Consider the following 21,513-nt stretch of genomic DNA (forward strand, 5'->3'; position numbering starts at 1 on the left):
CACAGATCAGTGCTGTCGCTCTCTATACACAGTTCGCACGATTGCAAAGTGAAAGCAAAAAAACAAGCGCAAATTCAAACGCGACTTCAATATGTCACATATTGACAGTGGCTCACCGATGCCAATGACATAATTACCAAGCTACATTTCTGAAAGAATGCAAAAGCATTGACATATATTTTCCTTCCTACAATAGCCCGACGGGCAGGGAAGAGATAGATTTTGGTAGCCCGACTGAAAAAATCGCTAGCCCCAGGACGTCAGGCTAGCGATATTGCAAGCCCTGTATCTGATTGAGGAATCACTCATCTTTGGAAAAGAGAGTTTATTACAGAGAAATGGCTCTTTCCAAAATAAAAGCTATACTATCCGCTTCTTCTGGGCTATATTCTCAGCAGCATAAGGAGAATCATGTGCTAACAGCTGTCTAAATGACTCGGCTAAAGTTAGTAGCATGCTTGTTGTTTTTGTCTTTGCACTAGGATGATGTCAGCGTAAATGTGCAGTCATATTCGTTGTGTTCCCGCTAGTGCTTTCAGGTTAATCTCGTTGAAATGACCTTAACGCCACAACACGGCAAATCTCCGTTAACGAGCTACCGCCGATCGCTCCGTGCATGGGGCTAGACGGCCAACACGTTAACGAGCTAACTGCGCTAACACACTAGTTCCCACCCATGTAATTGAGCATTGCATGGCACATCCAACATACTGTTTTGCTTTAGTCCATGACTCGCTTACCTTCAGGGTCATACGTCACATGAAAACCAAAATAATTCCAAATGCCAGATCTGAATGAGGGTGGGGGAGGTCCATGTTGTAAGGAGAGCTTAACTTCTGTCTCGCTAGCTTGCCCTGCGCTCTTCCTTCTGACTATGCTGTCTGTGTTGAGCGCTCAGTGGATCTGCGCTGGACAGTGCAGCCTAGGCGGAGTAGTCGAACACAGATTCACTGAGCGCTCAACACAGACAGCATAGTCAGAAGGAAAATTGATAAAATAAATTACAAATGTTGTATTGTTCGATACATATGCGTACCGAACCGAAAGCACTGTATCGAACGGTTCAATATCGATACGAATATCGTTGCACCCCTGATATATATATATATATATATATATATATATATATATATATATATATATATATATATATATATATATATATATTTTTTTTTTTTTAATTTATTTATTTATTACTGTCTCCATGCTAGAAGCAGTTGATGCTTGCTACTGTTGTGCCTTTTCCATTTTTTCTTTGTTCCCCTTCCTGAGCAATGACACCTTTCGTTTGAAGAAGACTTCAGTGAGCTGCAGTATGAATGCTAATGTGTTTGTGTTGATATCACATTTGCGTACCCGTGACATTAGTCGTTATAATGCATCTGTGTGATATCTGATATAAACGATAACTGGTCTGGGTAGCACCAAAGTGTAGTGGGTTGCACATTTGCTTAATGTCTAAAAGGTCCCCAGTTTGAGACCAGCAGAGGACACTCTGTGTCAGGAAGGGCATCTAGAGTAAAAATCTTCCAAATCAAATATGTGGTGCTGTCTGCTGTTGCGACCCACTGTGAGTAGAACAGAGGGTACAGCTGAGAGAGGATTGTTCAAGACGGTTTGGTCTTTGAGAGCCCAGCAATCAAAGCATGTGCTCTTGAAAAGTTATCACAGGTCCAAGACTTGGGTCCTGTTTTCAGTAGCGGAGACGCAGAGAAGCGTCTCTGCTGCATCGGATGTTTGGGCTGATATTCAGTGCAGGATTCAGACTGAATGTAAGAGCTCAGGGTGGTTTACAAATGCTCCACATTGTCTCAGCTTGCAGAAGAGTCTTTTTCCTCTGTGACTGCTGGCACGCACTGGACCAGATATCATGCAGAATCATTTTCACCAGTGGGTTTTCCTTTACTCTTCTGCCACAGAGCTGAGAACATGGAAGCAGTCAGGCAACAGATGTCGTTAGGACAGTGTTTCCCATCTCAGCCACAGAGCTCTGTAGCTCCTCCAGAGTGTTCATCACAAGTGTTTTTCTCACAGTCAGTGGCTGTGCCACAGTTGCATCTTATTTTCTTCTAATAAACACGCTGTAGTTGAGCTTTGATTTTCGTGCCTTGGAGAAGCCTCTAGTTCTCTTCTTGTTTGGTGCGTTTTCAGGCCTTTTTTTGTGTTTATGTTTCTTGTCCTAATGAAGTTCTAAACAGGCATTGGCTGAACCTCAGAACATGTGGAAGTTATTTTTAACTCAGAATTGCTTGGCACACCTTTACAGCTAGCAATCATGTGGGCTAAGCTGTTCATTATTCAGCATTTTCTTCTTCTTCTTCTTTTTTTTTAAAGCAGGCTAGCATCAAAGTTGATTTTAGCAGGACGACAGGTCACCATGCAAGACTAACAATTTTAAAGTCATAGCACAAGTTCTCCTGGCATTTATTTGTATCTGTTTGCATACAGTAACATTTATGCAGGCTGTAAGTAAGAAAACCAAAGTATAAATTATTATGGCTGCATTTTAACGTTAGGCTTAGTCATTCTGTTTGAAGCTGCTTAACAGATAAAAGAAAATTACTGGTTGCGTACGAGTAAACTGTCACTTCCCCTCGGGGCTTCCAGGATCCAGAAACTTTGAAGGAGAGTCACCTCATGTCCTTCCTCCTCCCCACCCCCTGTTGTGCTTGTTTCTGTGAAGTGCACCTGCAGTGCTTAAGGGATGTGATTTTTCAGCTTTATTGGACACACAAGTCTTATTTGATGTCTAACAAAACGTTATCCAGCCTTTTGTTTTCATGGACACAAACCTGGCTTAGGTTTGTGCGTGCGCGCATATGAGATATCGGGCTTGTTTTGTGCCTGAGCACACACCTGCTGCTGCCACGGATTGTGCTTTCAGGGGACCCGCTAAAAGATTCATGCAGTCGCAGAACTGAATATCTAATGGTATGTTTCAGGGAGAAAAACGTGTCAAAATGGGACACGCTGCAGTGGAACTACGCGCCTGAGCCAGTACGAGCTAAGGAGCCCAGTCCCAGCTTTTGATCAAACAGCAGAGGAGTCAGCAGAGACGGTGACACATGATGGCAGTCTCTAACGTGACACGCCACATAAATTATACAAAGCCGCTAATCATAGTGGCTCTCGTGTTCTTCATCATCTTAAAACTCTTTGTTCAGAAATCCACATGTGCTCCAGAGGTGTTGTTGTAGCGTTCATTCAGTTCACTGTTAGCGTCTTAATACACACAGCAGCAGTCATCCGCTGTGGCGGGACACACAAGGCCACTTTGTTTGTTTTCATTTGTACAATGAAGCTGTTAAGTTGACTGACAGTCTCGACTCTTTTTTTTTTTTTTTTTTCCCCCTTCCCCTTTCTTCTCTCCCGCGTCCCCCCCTCTTCCCGTCTGCTCTGTCCCTCTGCCAGCCGGTGGCGGAGCCCATCCCCATCTGCAGCTTCTGTTTGGGGACCAAGGAGCAGAATCGCGACAAGAAGCCAGAGGAGCTCATCTCCTGCGCCGACTGTGGCAACAGCGGTGAGTGCCGCCTACAAGACTCTGCACTATTCAGGTTTTGTAGAGAGAACAGATACAGCACAAGAGGAGCCAATCAGCTGTCTGCAAAAAAACATCCATGTAACTGGTGGTGACACATTAAAGAAGTTATTTTAAAAAAGCATGCATTCAGACTCATAGACTGTGGCTTTAAAATATGATGGGATCTTAGGAAGATGTAAACTTCACAGTGTGTGCATGCACACATGCGCAGCTGTCTCTGGTGCTTCATCTTTTATGTTGCTACTTAATTGATACTTCAACTGCATTTATGTACAAACGCAGCTGCTGTCAGACATTTAAAGGCAGCTTACACTTCACTGCTTTCACCCTTTGATGGCAGTTCAATAAGTCCATAATAATCATAAGGATTTTGGTCAGCATAGTAATCTTGATCATTTAACACTGTTATTCATTAAGTCGACAGATATCGTACAGTTTGGACCTAAACACAAGTCTTCTTTTCAAATAAGGGATTTCCTTGAACATGAATTCAAATGGAAAAAAAAAAAAAACAGATTATCACACAAGGTGGCAAACAGGCTCGTGATATATGGACCCAGACTAGCAGGTGTTGACCATCTTGCAGTGGCAGGACCCTGCACACTTCAGCTGACTCCCACATCCAACAAACAAACACGTGATAGACCCTAAGCAGTGTGGAGACAGAGGCCCTCTTTTGATTATCTTGGCTGATATGTAGTAAACTAAGAATGAGTTGGAGCTGTTGGGGACAAAAACATACCTACGAGTACACATTGGTATTAACAAAAGGCCTGCAGGTGATTTATTTATAGTGAAAATTAATGCAAAAGTTATTTATGTATTCAGATTATTTTGTTTTCACAGTTGTTTGGAGCCAATTTCGTAACTGAAATTGATACTTAATTAACCGCCCAGACCTCCAGTTGATTCGGTCTAAGTGGCTACTGACACTCAGCAGCTCATCAGTCTATTAAACTGTCCAGTCATGTTCTTCACTCTTCTCAGTAATACTTTACACTTCAACTTCATTTAGTATCTGAACATAACATTGTTTAATTATGAACGGGTGTGGTTCTTAAACTTGAACCCAGTTGATATTCCTGGTTCAATTTTTGGTTTTATTGGCATGCAAGTTGTAGTACTCCTGCTAAGGACATCTCTTATCGGAAGCAGACAAGCGTGTTCCTCTTCTTCCCTCAGAGGGGTTTCGTCCCAGACAAGGCCGTCTTGTTTGCCGCTCTTCAAACATTGCAAAAGCACGGCTCTGACAGATTGTCATTTATGTTTTAACACACTCTTTGCAGCCAGGTTTGATTCAGTGAGGGCTTCCAGTTCCAAAAGGACTTTCTTTCTTTTCTTTTTTCCTTCAATGATGCAAGTGGGTCACAACTGTCAGTCAGCAGCAAACATAAAAAAAAATAGAGTGAGAGTGTGAGAGAAAAGTGTGTGTGATGTTGACGTGCTTGTTTGTGTATGTGTGTCTGTCTACCTGCAGGCCACCCGTCCTGTCTCAAATTCTCCCCGGAGCTCACAGTGCGAGTCAAGGCTCTGTGGTGGCAGTGCATCGAATGCAAGACTTGCAGCAGCTGTCAGGATCAAGGAAAGAATGCGGTGAGTGGATGAAGGAATATGGCGTCCTGGCAGCCTGACAGTCGCTGTGAACGCTCGATCTTCAGCTTAAGTGCCAGATAGAGATGCTGATAGACATCAGCGTCTCTATCCAGGGATTGATCCTGGGAATGAGCTATTTTAGTCAGCATCGGCATGATTTCACTCTTTTCTCTTACTTGTCAGGCGAGGTATGATTGTTATTCAAATGTTTGCGGAGAGGTTAAGAGGAAAATTCACAACATGCTGCCAGTTGCACAATGATGAAACAGGCTATGAGGACGGAGGGAAGGCAAAGTATGCAAAACTCTCATCACAATATGGAATTAAAATGAGCTCAGCAGCTTTGATCAGCGGTGTCACCTGTATTTACTTAGTGGATTATATGTTGTTCTACTACTCGTGTGACCTGAAGACGATTGTCATTATTTTGTGTCTCTCTGCAGGACAACATGTTGTTCTGCGACTCCTGTGACCGGGGCTTCCACATGGAGTGCTGCGATCCTCCTCTCACGCGGATGCCAAAAGGTAATTAAACAAGACTCGTATCCCGTCTCCATTATCTGCTCCGAGCCAAACTCGTACCTGTTATTCCTCCGATTGACCACACAGCGCTCCTACATTGCTCTTCTGCATCGCCGTTATGATGGCAGTTAATGATTAAACCATCTCCTGAGCTGATGGCTCTCACTCTAATGCATCACTGTTAAGCACTAATGCATTACAAGCTTCCCAGAGCCTGTTTGTATGTTCAGTTCAGTTCAGTTCAGTTCATTTTTATTTCAAACATTTCAAACATGTGCCTTCACAATCATTACAAAATATCATTCCATTATTTGTTTGAAAAGGAGTAGGCTGAAGTATTTACTTATTTGTCCCTACCCCCTCAAGTTTTACCTCTCATTCATTGAATTTTTTTTTGTCTTAAATTAAACAAACAACATATGAAACATATAAACATATGAAGTAAAACAAAACATAACATACATAAATCAAAAACAAGAAATTAGCAAGCCCCACCACAGTATAGTTTCTTTCATATGAAAAATACAGAATGTGTATATTTGCAGATACACAAGTTATGGAAAAACAACAAACCAAAACAAAACAAAAAAACAAAAAAAACAACCAAAAAAGAACCGCAACACCATTACCAGCAACATTACCATCCTGGGTTAACCCCGTTTTCTTCATTCTTATACTTATTTAAAATTAGGTTTTTATATTTTACTTTAAACTGTTTTATGTTTTGACTGTCTTTTATTTCTTCTGTTAGACTGTTCCATAATTTAACTCCTGCAATTGAGATAGACATTGTTCTTAAAGTTGTTCTAGCACTTTGTATTTTTAAATTCCATTTCCCTCTTAAGTTATACCCACCTTCTCTTTCTATGAACAATTTACAGATTTCTTTGGGAAGCAATTTATTTCTGACTTTATACATTATTTGCGCTGTTTTAAGCTTCACCAAGTCTTGGAATTTAATAGCTTGCATTTTGACAAAGAGTGCATTTGTATGGTCCCTGTACCCTACATTATTTATTAATCTAATGGCCCTTTTTTGTATTATAGTTATTGTTTGTGTGTTACTTTTGTATGTGTTTCCCCAGACCTCTACACAGTAGCTCATATATGGCAGTAGTAAAGCACAGTATAAAATGTGCAGTGCTTTCTGATCCAACATATGCTTTGCTTTTCCCAGGACGGCAATGCCCCGTGCCAATTTCCCCCGAACATAAGTAATGTGTGGCTTCCAACAGAGCTTGTGGTCAATGATCACCCCAAGAAATTTTATTTCATTTACTCTTTCTAAATATACATTGTCAACACATATTTCTACTTCGATGTTTTTCTTTTGGTTTCCAAACAACATAAATTTGGTTTTATCGAGATTCAATGATAATTTATTTATATCAAACCACTTCTTTAATATCGTTAATTCCTGTGTGATCATTTCCAAAACCTGTGGCAATTCCCCACCTGCACACAGTATATTTGTGTCATCTGCAAATATTACAAACTTTAAAATCTCCGATACTCTGCAGATATCATTTAAGTACATAATAAACATTTTTGGACCCAGTACTGAACCTTGAGGTACTCCACAAGCTATATCCATCAAATTAGATTTATATTCATTTATTTGTACATATTGTTGCCTATTCCCTACATAGCTTTTTAACCATTCCAAAACCACTCCCCTAAACCCGTACTTTTCCAGTTTTTTTAATAGAATTTCATGATTAACAGTATCAAACGCCTTCTTTAGATCTAAGAAAACTCCGAGCGCATACCTCTTATTATCCATACATTCCGTTATCTTTTCCATTAAATCTATCAGTGCCAAAGCTGTTGATCTGTTGTTTCTGAACCCATACTGACTATCTGTCATTAATTCATATTTTTCCACAAAACTGTCAAATCTTTTTATGAAGAGTTTTTCCAGTATCTTAGAGAACTGGGAGAGTATTGACACTGGTCTATAGTTTGTAAAATGATGTCTTTCACCGGTTTTGTAAATGGGAATAACTTTAGCAACTTTCATTTTTTGTGGAAAAACTCCTTTTTGAAACGACAAGTTGAATATATATTTTAATGGTTTTACGATACCATCAATAACTGTCTTTACCATTACCATATCAATATCATTCCAGTCTGTACTGGTTTTGTTCTTAAGTCCTCTAACCATGTCATAAATCTCTTTCTCTTCCACTGCTCTTAAAAACATTGAGCTACTATTCCTTTCAATATTTTCACCGAAGCCGGTACTGTCTCAGTGTGTGAACACTTCCATTTTTCCTCTTCGTCTCCTAGGCATGTGGATTTGTCAAATCTGCCAACCAAGGAAAAAGGGAAAGAAGCTTTTACACGAAAAGGCTGCGCAAATCAAACGGCGCTACAACGCACCGCTGGGACGGCCCAAGAACAGGTACACAAACGTCTTCAACTAATTCTGTCTGAGGCGGTGTCACTGCGATGGAGAGCACCTGTGTCTGCTTCATCACAGACCCAAGGTGTTTGAGAGTATGGAGGACTTAGAAACCACTTAGTAATCAGATGTTTTCTAAGGGGTATATAATGGTGTCTGTCATAATTAACATAAAAAACATGTATAGAATGAGATCAAATAATCAGATAAATGGTTAAATTAATGGTGAAATGACTAAAAGCAAATGAATACTAGAATCAACACAAAGACAGATTTACAGCAGTAGTAAACCTACTAGTGCTGTATTTTATTTAAAATGAAATAAAATGCATTTAATGGGATTAATAGTGATTAATCACCTTAAGGTGCCATTCACGACACTTTTATTATTATTATCATTATTTTCTTATGTTTAATATTGACTGTTTTGGTCCTCCATACTAACGAATGCCATGCAGAAATTTGAGACACTGACAGTAATGAGATCTTACCCTTAAAGAGTAATGCCAAAGGTTTTTTTTTTTTTTTTTTTGGTATATATAATAATGCAGTAAGGTGGTTCCAAGTATGTTGGAGATTGTACTGCACACCAACCACTGTGTGCACACTGTGGCATACACAGATAAATGCATGTTTAGGTGGTTTTTGCACTGCAGAGTGATTACAATGTGTGACCGATTGTGACTTTGACCCTAACACTTTTGTCTTCTGCAGGCCGGGGCGGCCCTTTAAGAAGCTGGGAGGGCGCGGTCGGCGGAAGCGCTCGGCCTCAGCAAACTCTTCCTCCAGCTCCTCCTGCGAAGGTTACCCCGGAGACGACAGGCTGCTTTTTTCCATGCGGGAGGACGGCGACCTGTCACACAGCAGCCTGCGCTTCAACAACAAGACCAAGGGCCTCATTGATGCCCTCACAAAGTTCTTCACGCCATCTCCCGAGGGCCGCAAGGCACGGCAGGAAGTGGTGGACTACTCACAGCAGTGCCGCATCCGAAAGAAAGCCAGTCGCAAAGGCGAAGGAGATGACAGAGGTGGGAAAGATCAGCTTGTTTTTTTTGTTTTTTGCTCATACCATCAGACAGTTTAGATTCACATTTGCCATGAAAACAAAACTTTGAGATAAAGTAACGCACATAAAGACATGTTAATGATCTGTTATGTTTAATGAGAGAGCAACAGCACAGAAATGAAACACAAACGGTAAAAAAAAAAAAGTTAATATCTGAATCAATTGGTCAATTTAAAAATTGACCTTTTTAAAAAAACGTGCTCTATTTTCATGAGTCCTTTGCAGGTGCTTTGCTTACAGACTCTGTAGGTATCAGCTGTTACTGTGAAGCATTCACATTGCTTTTGTGTTCTTTGTCCCTCTTTTATAGACGATTCAGCCGTGATGTTACTTATTTTGAAATTGTAGGTCAAGGCTAAAAATCGTGTGGAATTGCTTTATTTTTTTTCCTCAGCCGGAGAAAATGATTGCTTATGCATTTAAAGAAATTGCTTTTGTAATTTGAAGTGTCCGCCTGCAGGTCTGTTTCCATTGAAATCTCTTAGAGTAAAAGCAGAGAGTTATAAGTAAAGAATAAATGTGACAGAGCAGCAGCGCTTCCTTCAGGTTTCTGCGGCACCCATGTGTGTTTTAGAAAGAATGAAGAACACCCTCATCATCCATTATCACAAGTCTCTTCCACTCTTGCCTGTGTTGCTAATGTGTGTTTACTGCCTGCAGCAAGCAAAACAAATAAGACTGTCTTAGCTATCAGCTAACTTAATAAATATGTGGAAAGTAACCTGGCAGCTTTAATTTAGCTGATAATATTTCACGTCACGGGGTTTAGCGTGAGTAAAGTGCTGCTTTTGTGGAAAACTGCAAACTTGTTGAACAGCTGGTGTGATGTTTTTGATCGCTCTTAAAGTCAGAAGTGAGGTTGTTGTCAAGTGTAGAAAAACGGTGTCTTTCGCTTTAACCAGGCTTTGCTGTGTGTCACGCTGAGATTACAGACCGTAGCTCGAGCACAAATGACGCCAAACTGCGGCAAAGAACAAGCAGCGGTTTTGTTCCCGTTCATTCAACCGATGTATTGTGAAAAAACGCCTTAAAAACAGATCATATGCCAAATTGGACGTATAATTTGCGCTTCGCTGCGTCATTAAATCAGAAACGGCGCGGCCCGTACATTCGTTCTCCACACAAGCTGAGGGAGCATGATTTGTTGTGAAGCAATTAGAGCAGCGATCACTGGGCGCAGCGTGCATGTCGGCGATGTGACTTATTTTGGAGACGGAGGAAAGCGTGGCCAGATGAAGAATGGCAGCGACGGGAGCAACGTCCTAAAAGTGGTGGAGATACGAACGTCCGCTTCCTGTCAGAACTTTCAGAATAAAATGGGACTGATTATGGATGAAGAGATTTGTGAGTTGTGGCTTCAGCCTTGAGTTGAAGTAACAGGCTTTGTATCCACGCCAACATACGCACAACTAATCATGTGATTCACATGAATTCAGCTACTTCTCTTGGGGTAATTTTGATTGCATTTAGGGATGCTGCTCACCTAAATGTTACTCTTTCTAACATCCTGTGATTGCAGGCTTTAATATAAGAAAGTGACCTGTTATAAGAGCCTCACAGCTGTTTGTTGTGAAGCGCCCTGAAAGTCTGCAGACATCTTGGGATTCGAAATAACTTCTGATTGTCTTTCAATCCCCAGACAATCAGGAAGGCAGCGACTGGCGTGACGAAGATGACAAACTGCCCGGCCACGAGAACCTGACGGAAAAAGACATCGAGCTGTTCAGACACATCCAGGAGCTGGCGCTACAGGTACGTGTGATTATTACGAGACAACAGTGGGGAAGGGAGACGCTGAACACTGGCCAAATTGGACAATGAGATTGCATCAGCATGGGAATCTGAGAGCTGTGAGTCTGGGACTGCGGCTGCCAGACTGGAGGGTATACACGTAAATCTCAATCGTGGTGAGAATGTGGTCAGAAAGAGCCAAGTCAACAGCTGGCTGGTTGTAAGAGATGAAGCAGAGGGCTGCAGGCCCTGTGTGTGTGTCAAAGAAGTGCAGGAAAGAAATTAGGAACAGCTGCCAGATTCAATATGGATATTAAAATGATCCATTACCATAGATGCAGCACACACAGGCCGTGACCTCAAGATGCAAATAAAATGGATTGAATTTAGGACAGCAGCTTTACAACAAGCTGATTAGTCTTTACTGTTGTTGTTGGACATTTGCTTGAATTTCACATTCTGCTTGTGATTGATGCCAAACTGTGCTCCATAATAGGGCTGAACGATTATGGAAAATAATCTAATTGCGATTTTTTGCCCCAATATTGCGATTGCGATGCGATATGCGATTATTTTTTAAGGTATTTGTCTTCTGTATTATTAAACAAAGACAAGCAATACATCATATAGTATGGCCAATACTATATTACATTAATTTTAAACTGTTCTTTCCTGGAAGACAGACCTCTGTTATGATGACATGAGGTGATGCATGAATTGATGACTGACATTTTTATTTAACTTCTTCAATCACAACAGTATATTTGAACATACACAATAGTTTATTTTTAGCTTACAAACATCTGAGCATAAAGTGCTGACAAGGAACCCTGGTGTAAACATTAAAATGAAAGTCAGTACAATGTGCAGATTGCAGAAATATACATAAACAAAATCAGTGGCTTTACCACACTCAGTTTTTCGACATCTGTGAACTACTAGACAGTCATTCAATTAAAAAATAATATTAAATAAATAAAACTAATAAATAAAAAATACACACATCTTACTGATCTCTGCAGTCAGTAACATTACACATAAAGTGCAAACATAATAGCAATTGTATAAACACACACACAAACACGCCTTTAAAGTTTAAAGGCGTGAAATTGGACGGTCTAGTTCTGATTAGCGTCACCGCTGTCTCGGTGGAGTTTAATAAACTCGGCCGTCTGCTTCTTGCTATCTAAAATATAACCAGACACTGGTGTAAATTCTCGACTGTCTCATACTTCTGTTTAATAAGTTTTCTGTTTGACGTTTAGTCAGCTGTGTGAAAACCAAGGAGGAACCCACCCGGGGGATTAATAAAGTTTTATTTTATCTAATCTAATAACTTTAATCTCAGCCAAACCGATTTACTCACGAACAAACAAAACACTGAAAAAAGCCCAACAATAACATTTTTAGGTTGTCTAAGTGACTTATATATTACGTTTAACCCGAGCAGCGAAACTCCGCGGTGATCTGAAAATGATGTGCCGGGAGTTGTGCCGTTCTCGGCCGCATCAGTAACCCTCGAGCTCCCGGCTAGCTGTCGAGCTGGTGGGTAGCAGACGCCTCTGAAAACGTCGAAGCACTTTTGCAAATATGGGATATCTTGATAAACCGAGCAGATATTTGATGTTTACACAACTACTTTCTCGCCTGAAAATATGTTAAAAGTTTATTTTGTGACCCAGAAAGATTAGTATGAGTAATTTTAAAACTTAGTAGCGGCCGCCATTGCTGGAAACTGGAGTTTGGCTGGGCCGCGCTATGAATTCTGGGATATGGTAGTAATTTGGACAGCCTTCGGCGCATCGCTGTGACGTAATCGGTCTACAAATGCGGCCTCAGGAGGATGCAGCCCATGAATTGTATAATATAATCGCAGTATAATCGCAGCCTTTGCGGTTAGAAAATTGCACTTGATCATGTCGCGATATTATCGCAAATGCGATATATCGTTCAGCCCTACTCCATAAACAGCCCGGCTAGAGTAAAACTACCCATGAATGTTTAAGACTGGGTCTCGATAAAGCACGTAAAACGAGTCTTGTGTTTGATGGTGCGATGACTGAGCGGGGCATCTTTAACGACAGTGTTCTGATACGTTAGTCAGAGAGGAAGTGTAAATTAGCCACATTAATGGCTTGTTTTAAGGGAATAGTGCAGCAGTAAACTGACCAGAGAGTGGGTGTGGGGTTAACACCATGGGAGTCGTATTAAAACGCTGTTGTGGATGTGGAATAGCCACAGTGGTGTGTAAGTGTGTGAGTTAATGAGCAGAACTGTTCCAGGCTGGGTGACAGTGAATATCGTGTACGGTGAGTACATGATGTAAATGGCTGGGAAGGGCAAACCAGGAAGATCCACGTAAGAGTAATGTAAACCTGGTGCCCTCTCCTGCTGTAACAGTCTGAGATACTCTGCTGATGATTTCTGGTGTCTCTGCTTGGCTCATGGCCTGCTAATCCCCCGCCAGTTGTAAACCTGTAGCTAACCATAAACATCTCTGCCTTTTCCCTTCTCCCAACAGAAAGTTGGCGTGACGGGTCCGCCAGACCCTCAAATGCGTTGCCCGTCAGTCATTGAATTTGGCAAGTATGAAATCCAGACGTGGTATTCGTCTCCATACCCGCAGGAGTACAGCAGGTAAGCTAACGCACCATAATGTAACGCAACAGCATGAGGTACTTAGCTCACAATCCTGCTCGTAGGTGTAGAAATTACCACCCGAATAATGGAGCTCGTCATAAGCCGTTTACACTGCCACCCTCTGTGACAGGGATCCGTAGTCGGAGGTGTTTTTAAATGTGCATTTCTGCAGTTTGTTGCTGTTCACTAAAATTCATCCCACTGTGTATGTTTCTGTCTCAGCAATTTAAAATACCTGATGGATGCAAACTGGAAAAGTGCGCAGAGAAAAAAGGCGTGAGAGCAAAGATATCAGTGTTTATTCTAAAAAATTAATCAGAAGTTCTTAAAGCCTTCACATTTAATTGTTCAGCAAATGTCATTTGGAGGAAAAATAAACCCAGTTTGACATTTGCCTTTGTTGCATCACCAGAAAACTAGCCGATTGTTATAAAAGACCAGTAAATATTCCAGCTGAAGAAGAAAAATGTTGGGATTTGTTTGTTTGTGTAGCAAAACCGTTAAAACCATTCCTTTTGTCCTTTTGTCTTTGTGCTCCCGTTTCCAGACTACCTAAACTCTACCTGTGTGAGTTCTGCCTGCGCTACATGAAAAGTCGCAGCATCCTCTACCAGCACATGAAGAAGTGCAACTGGTTCCACCCTCCTGCCAATGAGATCTACAGGAAGGACGACATCTCTGTATTCGAGGTGAGGAAGTTGCAGATGTGGCTTTGTGTTGTTTTTAAATTTTGTTGTTGTTTTTTTAAACTGGAGATAACTCGCTGGGAATGAAGTCTTTCAAAAACCACTAAAGAGCTTCTAAAAACACCCGCAACTTCCAGATGGCACAATAAAAAAGGAAAAGTCACACAAAGTATTTTCTGCATCCAGGCGCTTAAGAATTATTTTAATTCACGCTGTGCTTCTTACAGGAGGATCCTCTCTAACATGTCTTTGAAACACACTAAAGCAGGCACAGTTAACAGACCTGCAAATGCATTCATGTATCCAGTGAAACAGTACAGTAGCCATTATTGTGATATTGTAAAAAGGCTTCTACGTAATACGCAGTACGTCGTATAGCTTCATCTTATATTTTACAACCTCAGTCAGCTGAGGACAGTGGGGGGAAACTAAGACCACAGCTCAGTGAATTCCTTTTTCCTTTTTGGTCCTTTTCCTCTTCGGTTAAGCAGATGTAGTGATGGGTGAGTGTCACCTGAAAACACTTTTGGCTGCTTCCTCGTCACAAGCGGTCACCACAGCGGGCAGCTCAACGAGTTTAACCTGGCAGTGTTTACACTGGATGTATTTCCCGAGCAGCCCCAAAGGAGATTTGTGTTTCCGTCTGGAATTGAACTGAGTGACTGTTTTAACAATTTCACCATTTGAGGCACATTCATCAAATATTGCTGCACTGTGATGCTATTGTTAGGTTTAGTTGTGTATAATGAGAGTACTGTGTGTTACTCCCAAGGCTGTTGTGCAGAATTGGTCAAATGATGGTTGAATACAGAAACTCTGAGTTATGAATAGGTGTAGTTACAAATCAGGATCTGGAGAAGCTCATTTGAGTGTTTTTCTGCTGTTTTTGGTTTATCTCAGACATCAGGGAGGTGATGGATTGACTGAAAGACTGCCTGGGTGTCAGTGATCTTTGATAAATTCAAAGTGCAGAAGGTGTAACAGCTAAGTAACAGTGGCCAGCGCTGTAACAAAGAGAGACGACTTCTGTTCATTTTCTGTCGCTGATGACGGAAAATCTGACGTCATTTTGACAGTTTGGGAAATGAGAGCGATTTACTGCAACATAAATAGTTGCTCTAAAGGGCTTTTGTTTTCTACACATGACATAAAGCATTACGCTGGCCAATCCTCCCTCGAGGTATTGGATTGTGTCTGTGTGACCGCACTCCAAGACCTCGTGGCCCTACAGAGGAATGCAGCTGCTCCCTGCTGTAGAAGTGCATTCCAGTGCATTCTGACTTCCCTGAGAGAAGTGAGAAGTGATTCGCTAACTGAAAAAAATAAATAAATGAATAAAGGTACTTTTGGTTGCTCCCTTCATCACCGGACTCGGCACAGTCTTTATGCTCGGTGCCCTAACTGATGCAACCCTCGCTTAGGACCAGCACTGTGACGACCTCAGGCCGGGTTTGTGTAGACTCCCAGTTTGAGGTTTCTTACATATAAGGTGAATGTGTTAAGTGTTAGTACTGGATATAGATAGATATCGGTGCAAAATAAAATAACGATCACTTGCCGTGATCTCCTAACGGTGTTTTGAGTTTAGTTTATATTTTCCTGTTTGGCTGCATTGTTTTAGTGTCTTGGCTGTGCCAGCAGAAGAAAAGCAAATAAAATCATCAGCTTAGTGTGTTTTTAACTTGATGATCATCTTGCCTGTTCACGTCCTCATAAAATAAACACTTTGCTCTGTGTGTTGGGCTTGAAAAATTGCCTGCTGTTAGATGTATCTCATTGTAAATTAAAAAAGAAAATTAAAAAGGCAATTAATGATGGCTTACTTGCCACTAGATGAACTTTTATCTAGTCTTCTTGCCACCTCAGACCTGCACACAGTTGCACAGTACAAACCCACAAGTCCTTTCAAATGTTTCCCACGCTGCCTGTCCAATTTTACCCTTTATTGGAGAAAGTTTCTGCATAGCATAATGCTTTCCCACCAACTATATAAATATATCTTAGTCAAAAACCCTAAAGTGATTGTGACATCCTCACCCGCCTTAGTGGAATATCCTGTTCTTTGTATCAAAGTTATAATGAGACGAATTTGCAGTTAAGCACAGCGGCCACTGAATTGAGTGGATTGTTGTCTGCAGGACACGGCCGTCGAAGCTTCTGTTTTCCTCCACTCTGCAGTCCTTTCCTCTCTCCGAGGAGAGCACAGATAACTGGCCGTCTGCCAACCTGAGCCTCCCTCCGTCTCTTTACCACTCGTCGTTTCTCTCCAGCCTCTGTGTATTTCGGAGTCTACAGGGACACAGGGGAGATCATAGCCTAACACTAACTTCTAATCCATTCACCTTCACTCTGCTCCACAGCTCCCTAACAGCAGCCTGGAGATTTAACTCAGCACTTTAGTGTTTCAGGGATGAGAAAGTAGCTATTTAGGAAGTCCTGTGCTTTGCACTGATTTGTGTTTTCTTACCAACGTCTTTCAACAGGTTGATGGGAATGTTAGCACAATCTACTGTCAGAACCTGTGTCTACTCGCTAAACTGTTCCTGGACCACAAGACCCTCTACTACGATGTGGAGCCCTTCCTTTTCTACGTCCTCACCCAGAATGACAGTAAAGGCTGTCACCTTGTTGGCTACTTCTCTAAGGTAGTATGGCTTTCAGTTCATCTTCCCCCACTCAACTTCTCTGCAAAGATCTATTTTGTCTGGATTTTGTGTTTTCTTGACTCTCCCACAATTTTTAAGCAAAATACAGCTCTGTTGTGGGATTATATAAACACTTACTCCTATATATATCGATATATATAGATATATATATCTATCGATATATATATATATATATAAATTTATTTTTTTATTTATTTAGATTAAATGAAGCTGAAATAACTTCCTAAAACATACAAATGCTCATGTGGTGTCCCAGATAAATAGTGGCTGCTGTGAGCACCATTGTCCCTCTGTGGAGTTTGCCTCTGCAGGTGCTCCCATTAACATGCAACCTCACTGCCAAAGCACAGCAGTTAGGGAGCAGACACAGCACCATTAACACCCAGCTCACACACACACAGACTTGCTTTATAATGTGGTTCCATTATTATTTTTCTTTTTTCCTCTAATGGTTAAATGTGTCTGTCTTTTTTTCTTTTCAGGAGAAGCACTGTCAACAGAAATACAACGTATCATGCATCATGATTCTTCCACAGTACCAGCGCAAGGGCTATGGGCGTTTTCTCATCGACTTCAGTAAGTGCTGCTTATTTTCTAAAAACGAATAGAATGATCACAGTTTGAAATGAGAATATTGGGATCACTTTAACTAAACACTGATGGTTCCTCTTTTCATAGACATAATGACTAAATTCAAACATTTGGCTCATGATGCCCTTGTCTCCGGTTCCTCCTTCCCTGCAGGCTACTTGCTGTCAAAGCGAGAGGGACAGCCAGGATCTCCGGAGAAGCCTCTGTCGGACTTAGGTCGGCTGTCTTACATGGCCTACTGGCGTAGCGTGGTGCTGGAGTGTCTCCACGAGCTCCGCGACCGGCAGATCACCATACGACAGCTCAGCAAACTGACGGGGATCTGCCCCCAGGACATCACCACCACCCTGCATAGCCTCAACATGCTGGAGCAGCGGGGAGACCGGTCAGAAATATACTCCATGTTTTCTTTTATATGGCCCAAATATAAACAAAGTCGTTCTGCTTGTGCTACTATTGCCTTTTTTTTTTTTTTATTGAAATGCTGAATTTGCTGGTTTTCGGTCTAAGCAGCCAAAACGTTTTACTAAGGTGACCCAGTGTAATTTGAGAAAGACCAAGCGAAAATATGCAGTAAATGCGGTTACAGTAGATTCAGATTTTTGATGTGGAACAAGTATTTCAGTGGCAGCACCAAGAAAGCAAAACAGAAAAGCCTTCTTATGGAGGTACACAGACATGTCAGTGTGAAGTTTTAAAAGATTAGAATTGAGATTTCAAAAACAGCCATACAAATTTCGTGACACTGAAACTTAACATTCAAACGATGTTTGAACAAACAGTACATAAACCTATATTTTCACATGCATTGCATAAGCTGGTTAAGCTGCATTACTTTGGCTGCTCCCCAGACACGCAGCTATGATGCTAGTGGTAATGGGATCTCACATGCTGTCCGGAGTCACACGGACAGCCACTTGTGATTTTAATCAGTTAATCGTCCAGAGCCAGGTTGCACTGCACTCTCCTGGTGTTTGTAGTGGTACCACCAGAGTCAGGCTGTGCAGCTGTTAGGATGTTAGCTAGTGGATCAGTGGCATCGTTCACCTTCACTGTTCCCAAAATAAATTTTCAGCAAAACAAAGATTTGTTTTTTCTTATGTTATTAGGCCTCATAGACCTACAAAACAACAACATAAAAGTTGACTTGCATCTAACTGCAAAGTACACTATGTGCAGAAATGTCACAGTTTGTAAACTGAGGTGTCCTGGCAGCTTACCAAGCACATGTGTATTGTGCCAGATGTTAAAAAAGCAGCTTCTTGGTACTCTAAACTTTTAACTGTGTTGTCAAAAAAGATCTATTTTATTTATCCTGAATATTTGGATGACTGTATCACAGATGTGTCTCAAATAATGCAGCGAAGACTCTGTGTCTTTACTGTATGTGGGCTTACTGTCAGTTATTTTTAGGTGCACCACAAAAAACACATGCGTGCAGGGTTTTTCCTGACTGAGAATAGATCTTTGGGGGCTGCGCATGTAAGCATCAGTGCTCTGCACGGTGTAAAGATTATAGTGCAGTAGATAAGTGAAATGATCTTTCAGAAGTGCATATATGCACTAAGTCTGTCTGTCCCTCTGCAGCCAGTTAAAAGTTTTGCCATTTGTCCATTGTTTATTTTAGAAGGTTTTACTCTTGATTTGGGCTTGTGAGTATAAAAGTAAGTCAAATTTGTAACTTAAAAACTTCTTGGTCTCATGAAAAGCAAAGTAAGCTCAATGAGATGTTGCTCCAATGGCAATGCTGTGCAGGTCAAGGTTTTTTACCTCTTTGAAAGCACCATGATGCATGCAGCTAAGTAATGTATTCCATGCGTGAAGACTTTTCTTTTATTCTAAAATTTGGCTGACACAACTTGTCTTCACTTTGTTTTGTGTAAACAAAAGAAACAATCAGTCAAATGTGTACGTTTTGACATTTAGCTCATTCGAAAATGCAAGACTTTGTCCTTCTACTTTATCCTTACTCGTTATTTTAAACATAAGAGTTTATGTACCAATTTTGGTCCTTGTATCCACCTGTGAATGATTTATCTGCTGCACTGGAGGTGCTCTGTTACAGCTTTGTCGGTTTTATAGACAAACATGTCTGTTGTGGCTGAGTAAATAGAAGCCCAGTTGACGTAATTGGTTAAAAAATAGTTTAACTGCAGTGCTCGTTATTTTCCTTTGGCCCGTGCTAATACCTCTATGGGGAAAGCAAAATGTTTCTATCCAAGGAAAAAACAAAAAATCCCTGAACAGTTGGCATAGCTGCACGTATCTGCACATTTACCTGCACAGCCATATTTGTCTGTAATGTATCGATGCTTCAATGTAGAAAAATGTGCGTCCGGAGGGCTCATGCTCCCGTCTGGTTTTGCTTCGACTTTGTTAGACTCATCCTGATGCGAAGGGAGAAGCTGGTGGCCAACCACATGGCTCGTCTAAAGGCCCGGCCACGACAGCTGGAGGTCGACCCCGAGTGTCTCCGCTGGACTCCTGTCATAGTAACCAACACCGTGGTCTCTGATGCTGATGGAGATGACGACGACGATGATGATGAGGAGGAGGAGGATGAGGAACCAAAGGAAGGGACTCGCAAGGAGGTAAAGATTGCCATTGCATTTGTGAAGATAATAAATTTAGTCAGACTTGCTTTCTGGTGTAATTAATTTAATTGTAAATTTTCTAAACAGATTAAGCCGAGTCACAAGGTCCCACAGATGTCCTGGCATGTACGGCAAGGGAAGAAGGATGAAGAAGAGGAGGAGGAAAGGAAGACCTTTCTAGGATTTCCGATTGGCCAAAGCTCTCCAATTCCCCCTCCAGTCCGATGCCCACCGCCTGTACCAGAACCACCACGACCCCCTCCGCCAACAAACGGCGAACGCAGGCCACGAGGGCGCCCGCCCAAAAACTGGCCTTGGGGTAAGGTGAAGGACAGCGCGCGGGTGGGACGGCCACCCAAAATCCGTCCAGTAGAGGATGAAGATGATGAGGACGAGGACAGGTCAGAGGGGGTAAAAACCACAGGCACTGTCAACAGCCCGCCCTCCCTTTTCTCCTTGGACAGACAAGCAGACACGACAGCCTTTCACACACTCGACATGAGCAGGCACCCTTCCATAACCCCCACGAGACGAGGCCGGCCACCGAGGAAAAAGAGAGGCCCGAAGCCCAGACTGATAGAAGGTCCCGGAGAGGGTCACCCACAGCTTCCTGTGATTCCCAGGCTGAGCGAGTCTTCTCCAGTCAGGAAGAGCCGCTTCAGTGACAGCAGCGAAGAAGAGGAGGATGATGATGATGAAGATGACGACGAGAGGGGATGCTCCCCTCCTATGCTCACCAAATCAGGGCTCAAATGCAAGGTTAGACATGAACAGTTTTCTATTTTCAGCTATCATAATGATGATAATGATAATCGCAAAAGTAGCTTCCTGCTTGTGAAGTTGTCAGTTTGCTCTAAAGCTCCTTAGCACATCTTAATCCCTTGTCCCGTTTCTACCCAGAAGCCCATGAGGAAGCGCCGCTTTCGCCCGCGCAGCCACCCTCACAGCAGCGTGGTGACTGAGACCATTTCGGAGACCACGGAGGTGTTGGATGAGCCTTTTGTAGACTCTGACTCAGAGAGGCCTATGCCCAGGCTGGAGGAGGAGACTCCACTGGGTCACCCGCTGCGCCGCTACCCCCAACCGCAGTCTGCTCTGAGGTTGTCTGACCCTGCGCCAAAGAGGGGCCGACTCTCCAACCTCACAGATTCGGAGGAAGATGGTGAGCAGTGATGAAATGTGCAGGACTACCCATGTATGGACTAATCGTACATACATGGGTAGGACTTTGGCATGGCAATTCCAAAACCTTTGTGTTAGCCTGCTTTTTTTTCCATTCCACAACCAGTTTTAATGTGTGTTTCTGGTTATTGCTTTGATGCTGGCATAGTTGTGTCCAAGTTTAAGGTTGTCCTGGAGATTACTGAGGTAGTCTGCCTCCTCCGTTATTCCAGCCGCTCTGTTAAGCGTGCCAGTGCTCTGAAATAAACTGCAAATTTTAGTTGAGTTTTAACAGAGGCTTCTGTCTTGGATTGCAGC

General features: G+C 42.0%; 1 protein-coding gene across 1 annotated transcript in view; it reads left to right on the forward strand.

Moving 5' to 3' along the window:
* Positions 1-21,513, forward strand: part of kat6a (K(lysine) acetyltransferase 6A) — a 39,421-nt gene that overhangs the window by 13,644 nt on the left and 4,264 nt on the right. The window contains exons 3-16 of the mRNA XM_085367059.1: positions 3,412-3,520; positions 5,019-5,134; positions 5,578-5,659; positions 7,946-8,060; positions 8,775-9,088; positions 10,766-10,878; positions 13,379-13,494; positions 14,045-14,186; positions 16,667-16,828; positions 17,332-17,425; positions 17,594-17,825; positions 19,821-20,031; positions 20,122-20,793; positions 20,935-21,196. Of these exons, the coding sequence (XP_085223185.1) occupies positions 3,412-3,520; positions 5,019-5,134; positions 5,578-5,659; positions 7,946-8,060; positions 8,775-9,088; positions 10,766-10,878; positions 13,379-13,494; positions 14,045-14,186; positions 16,667-16,828; positions 17,332-17,425; positions 17,594-17,825; positions 19,821-20,031; positions 20,122-20,793; positions 20,935-21,196 (2,740 nt within the window). The remainder of the gene's footprint in view (positions 1-3,411; positions 3,521-5,018; positions 5,135-5,577; positions 5,660-7,945; positions 8,061-8,774; positions 9,089-10,765; positions 10,879-13,378; positions 13,495-14,044; positions 14,187-16,666; positions 16,829-17,331; positions 17,426-17,593; positions 17,826-19,820; positions 20,032-20,121; positions 20,794-20,934; positions 21,197-21,513) is intronic.

This window comes from Diplotaxodon limnothrissa, linkage group LG12, assembly GCF_057381915.1.
Source record: "Diplotaxodon limnothrissa isolate DT_005_m linkage group LG12, D_limnothrissa_male_GT1.1, whole genome shotgun sequence".
In the NCBI taxonomy this organism is placed as follows: domain Eukaryota; kingdom Metazoa; phylum Chordata; class Actinopteri; order Cichliformes; family Cichlidae; genus Diplotaxodon; species Diplotaxodon limnothrissa.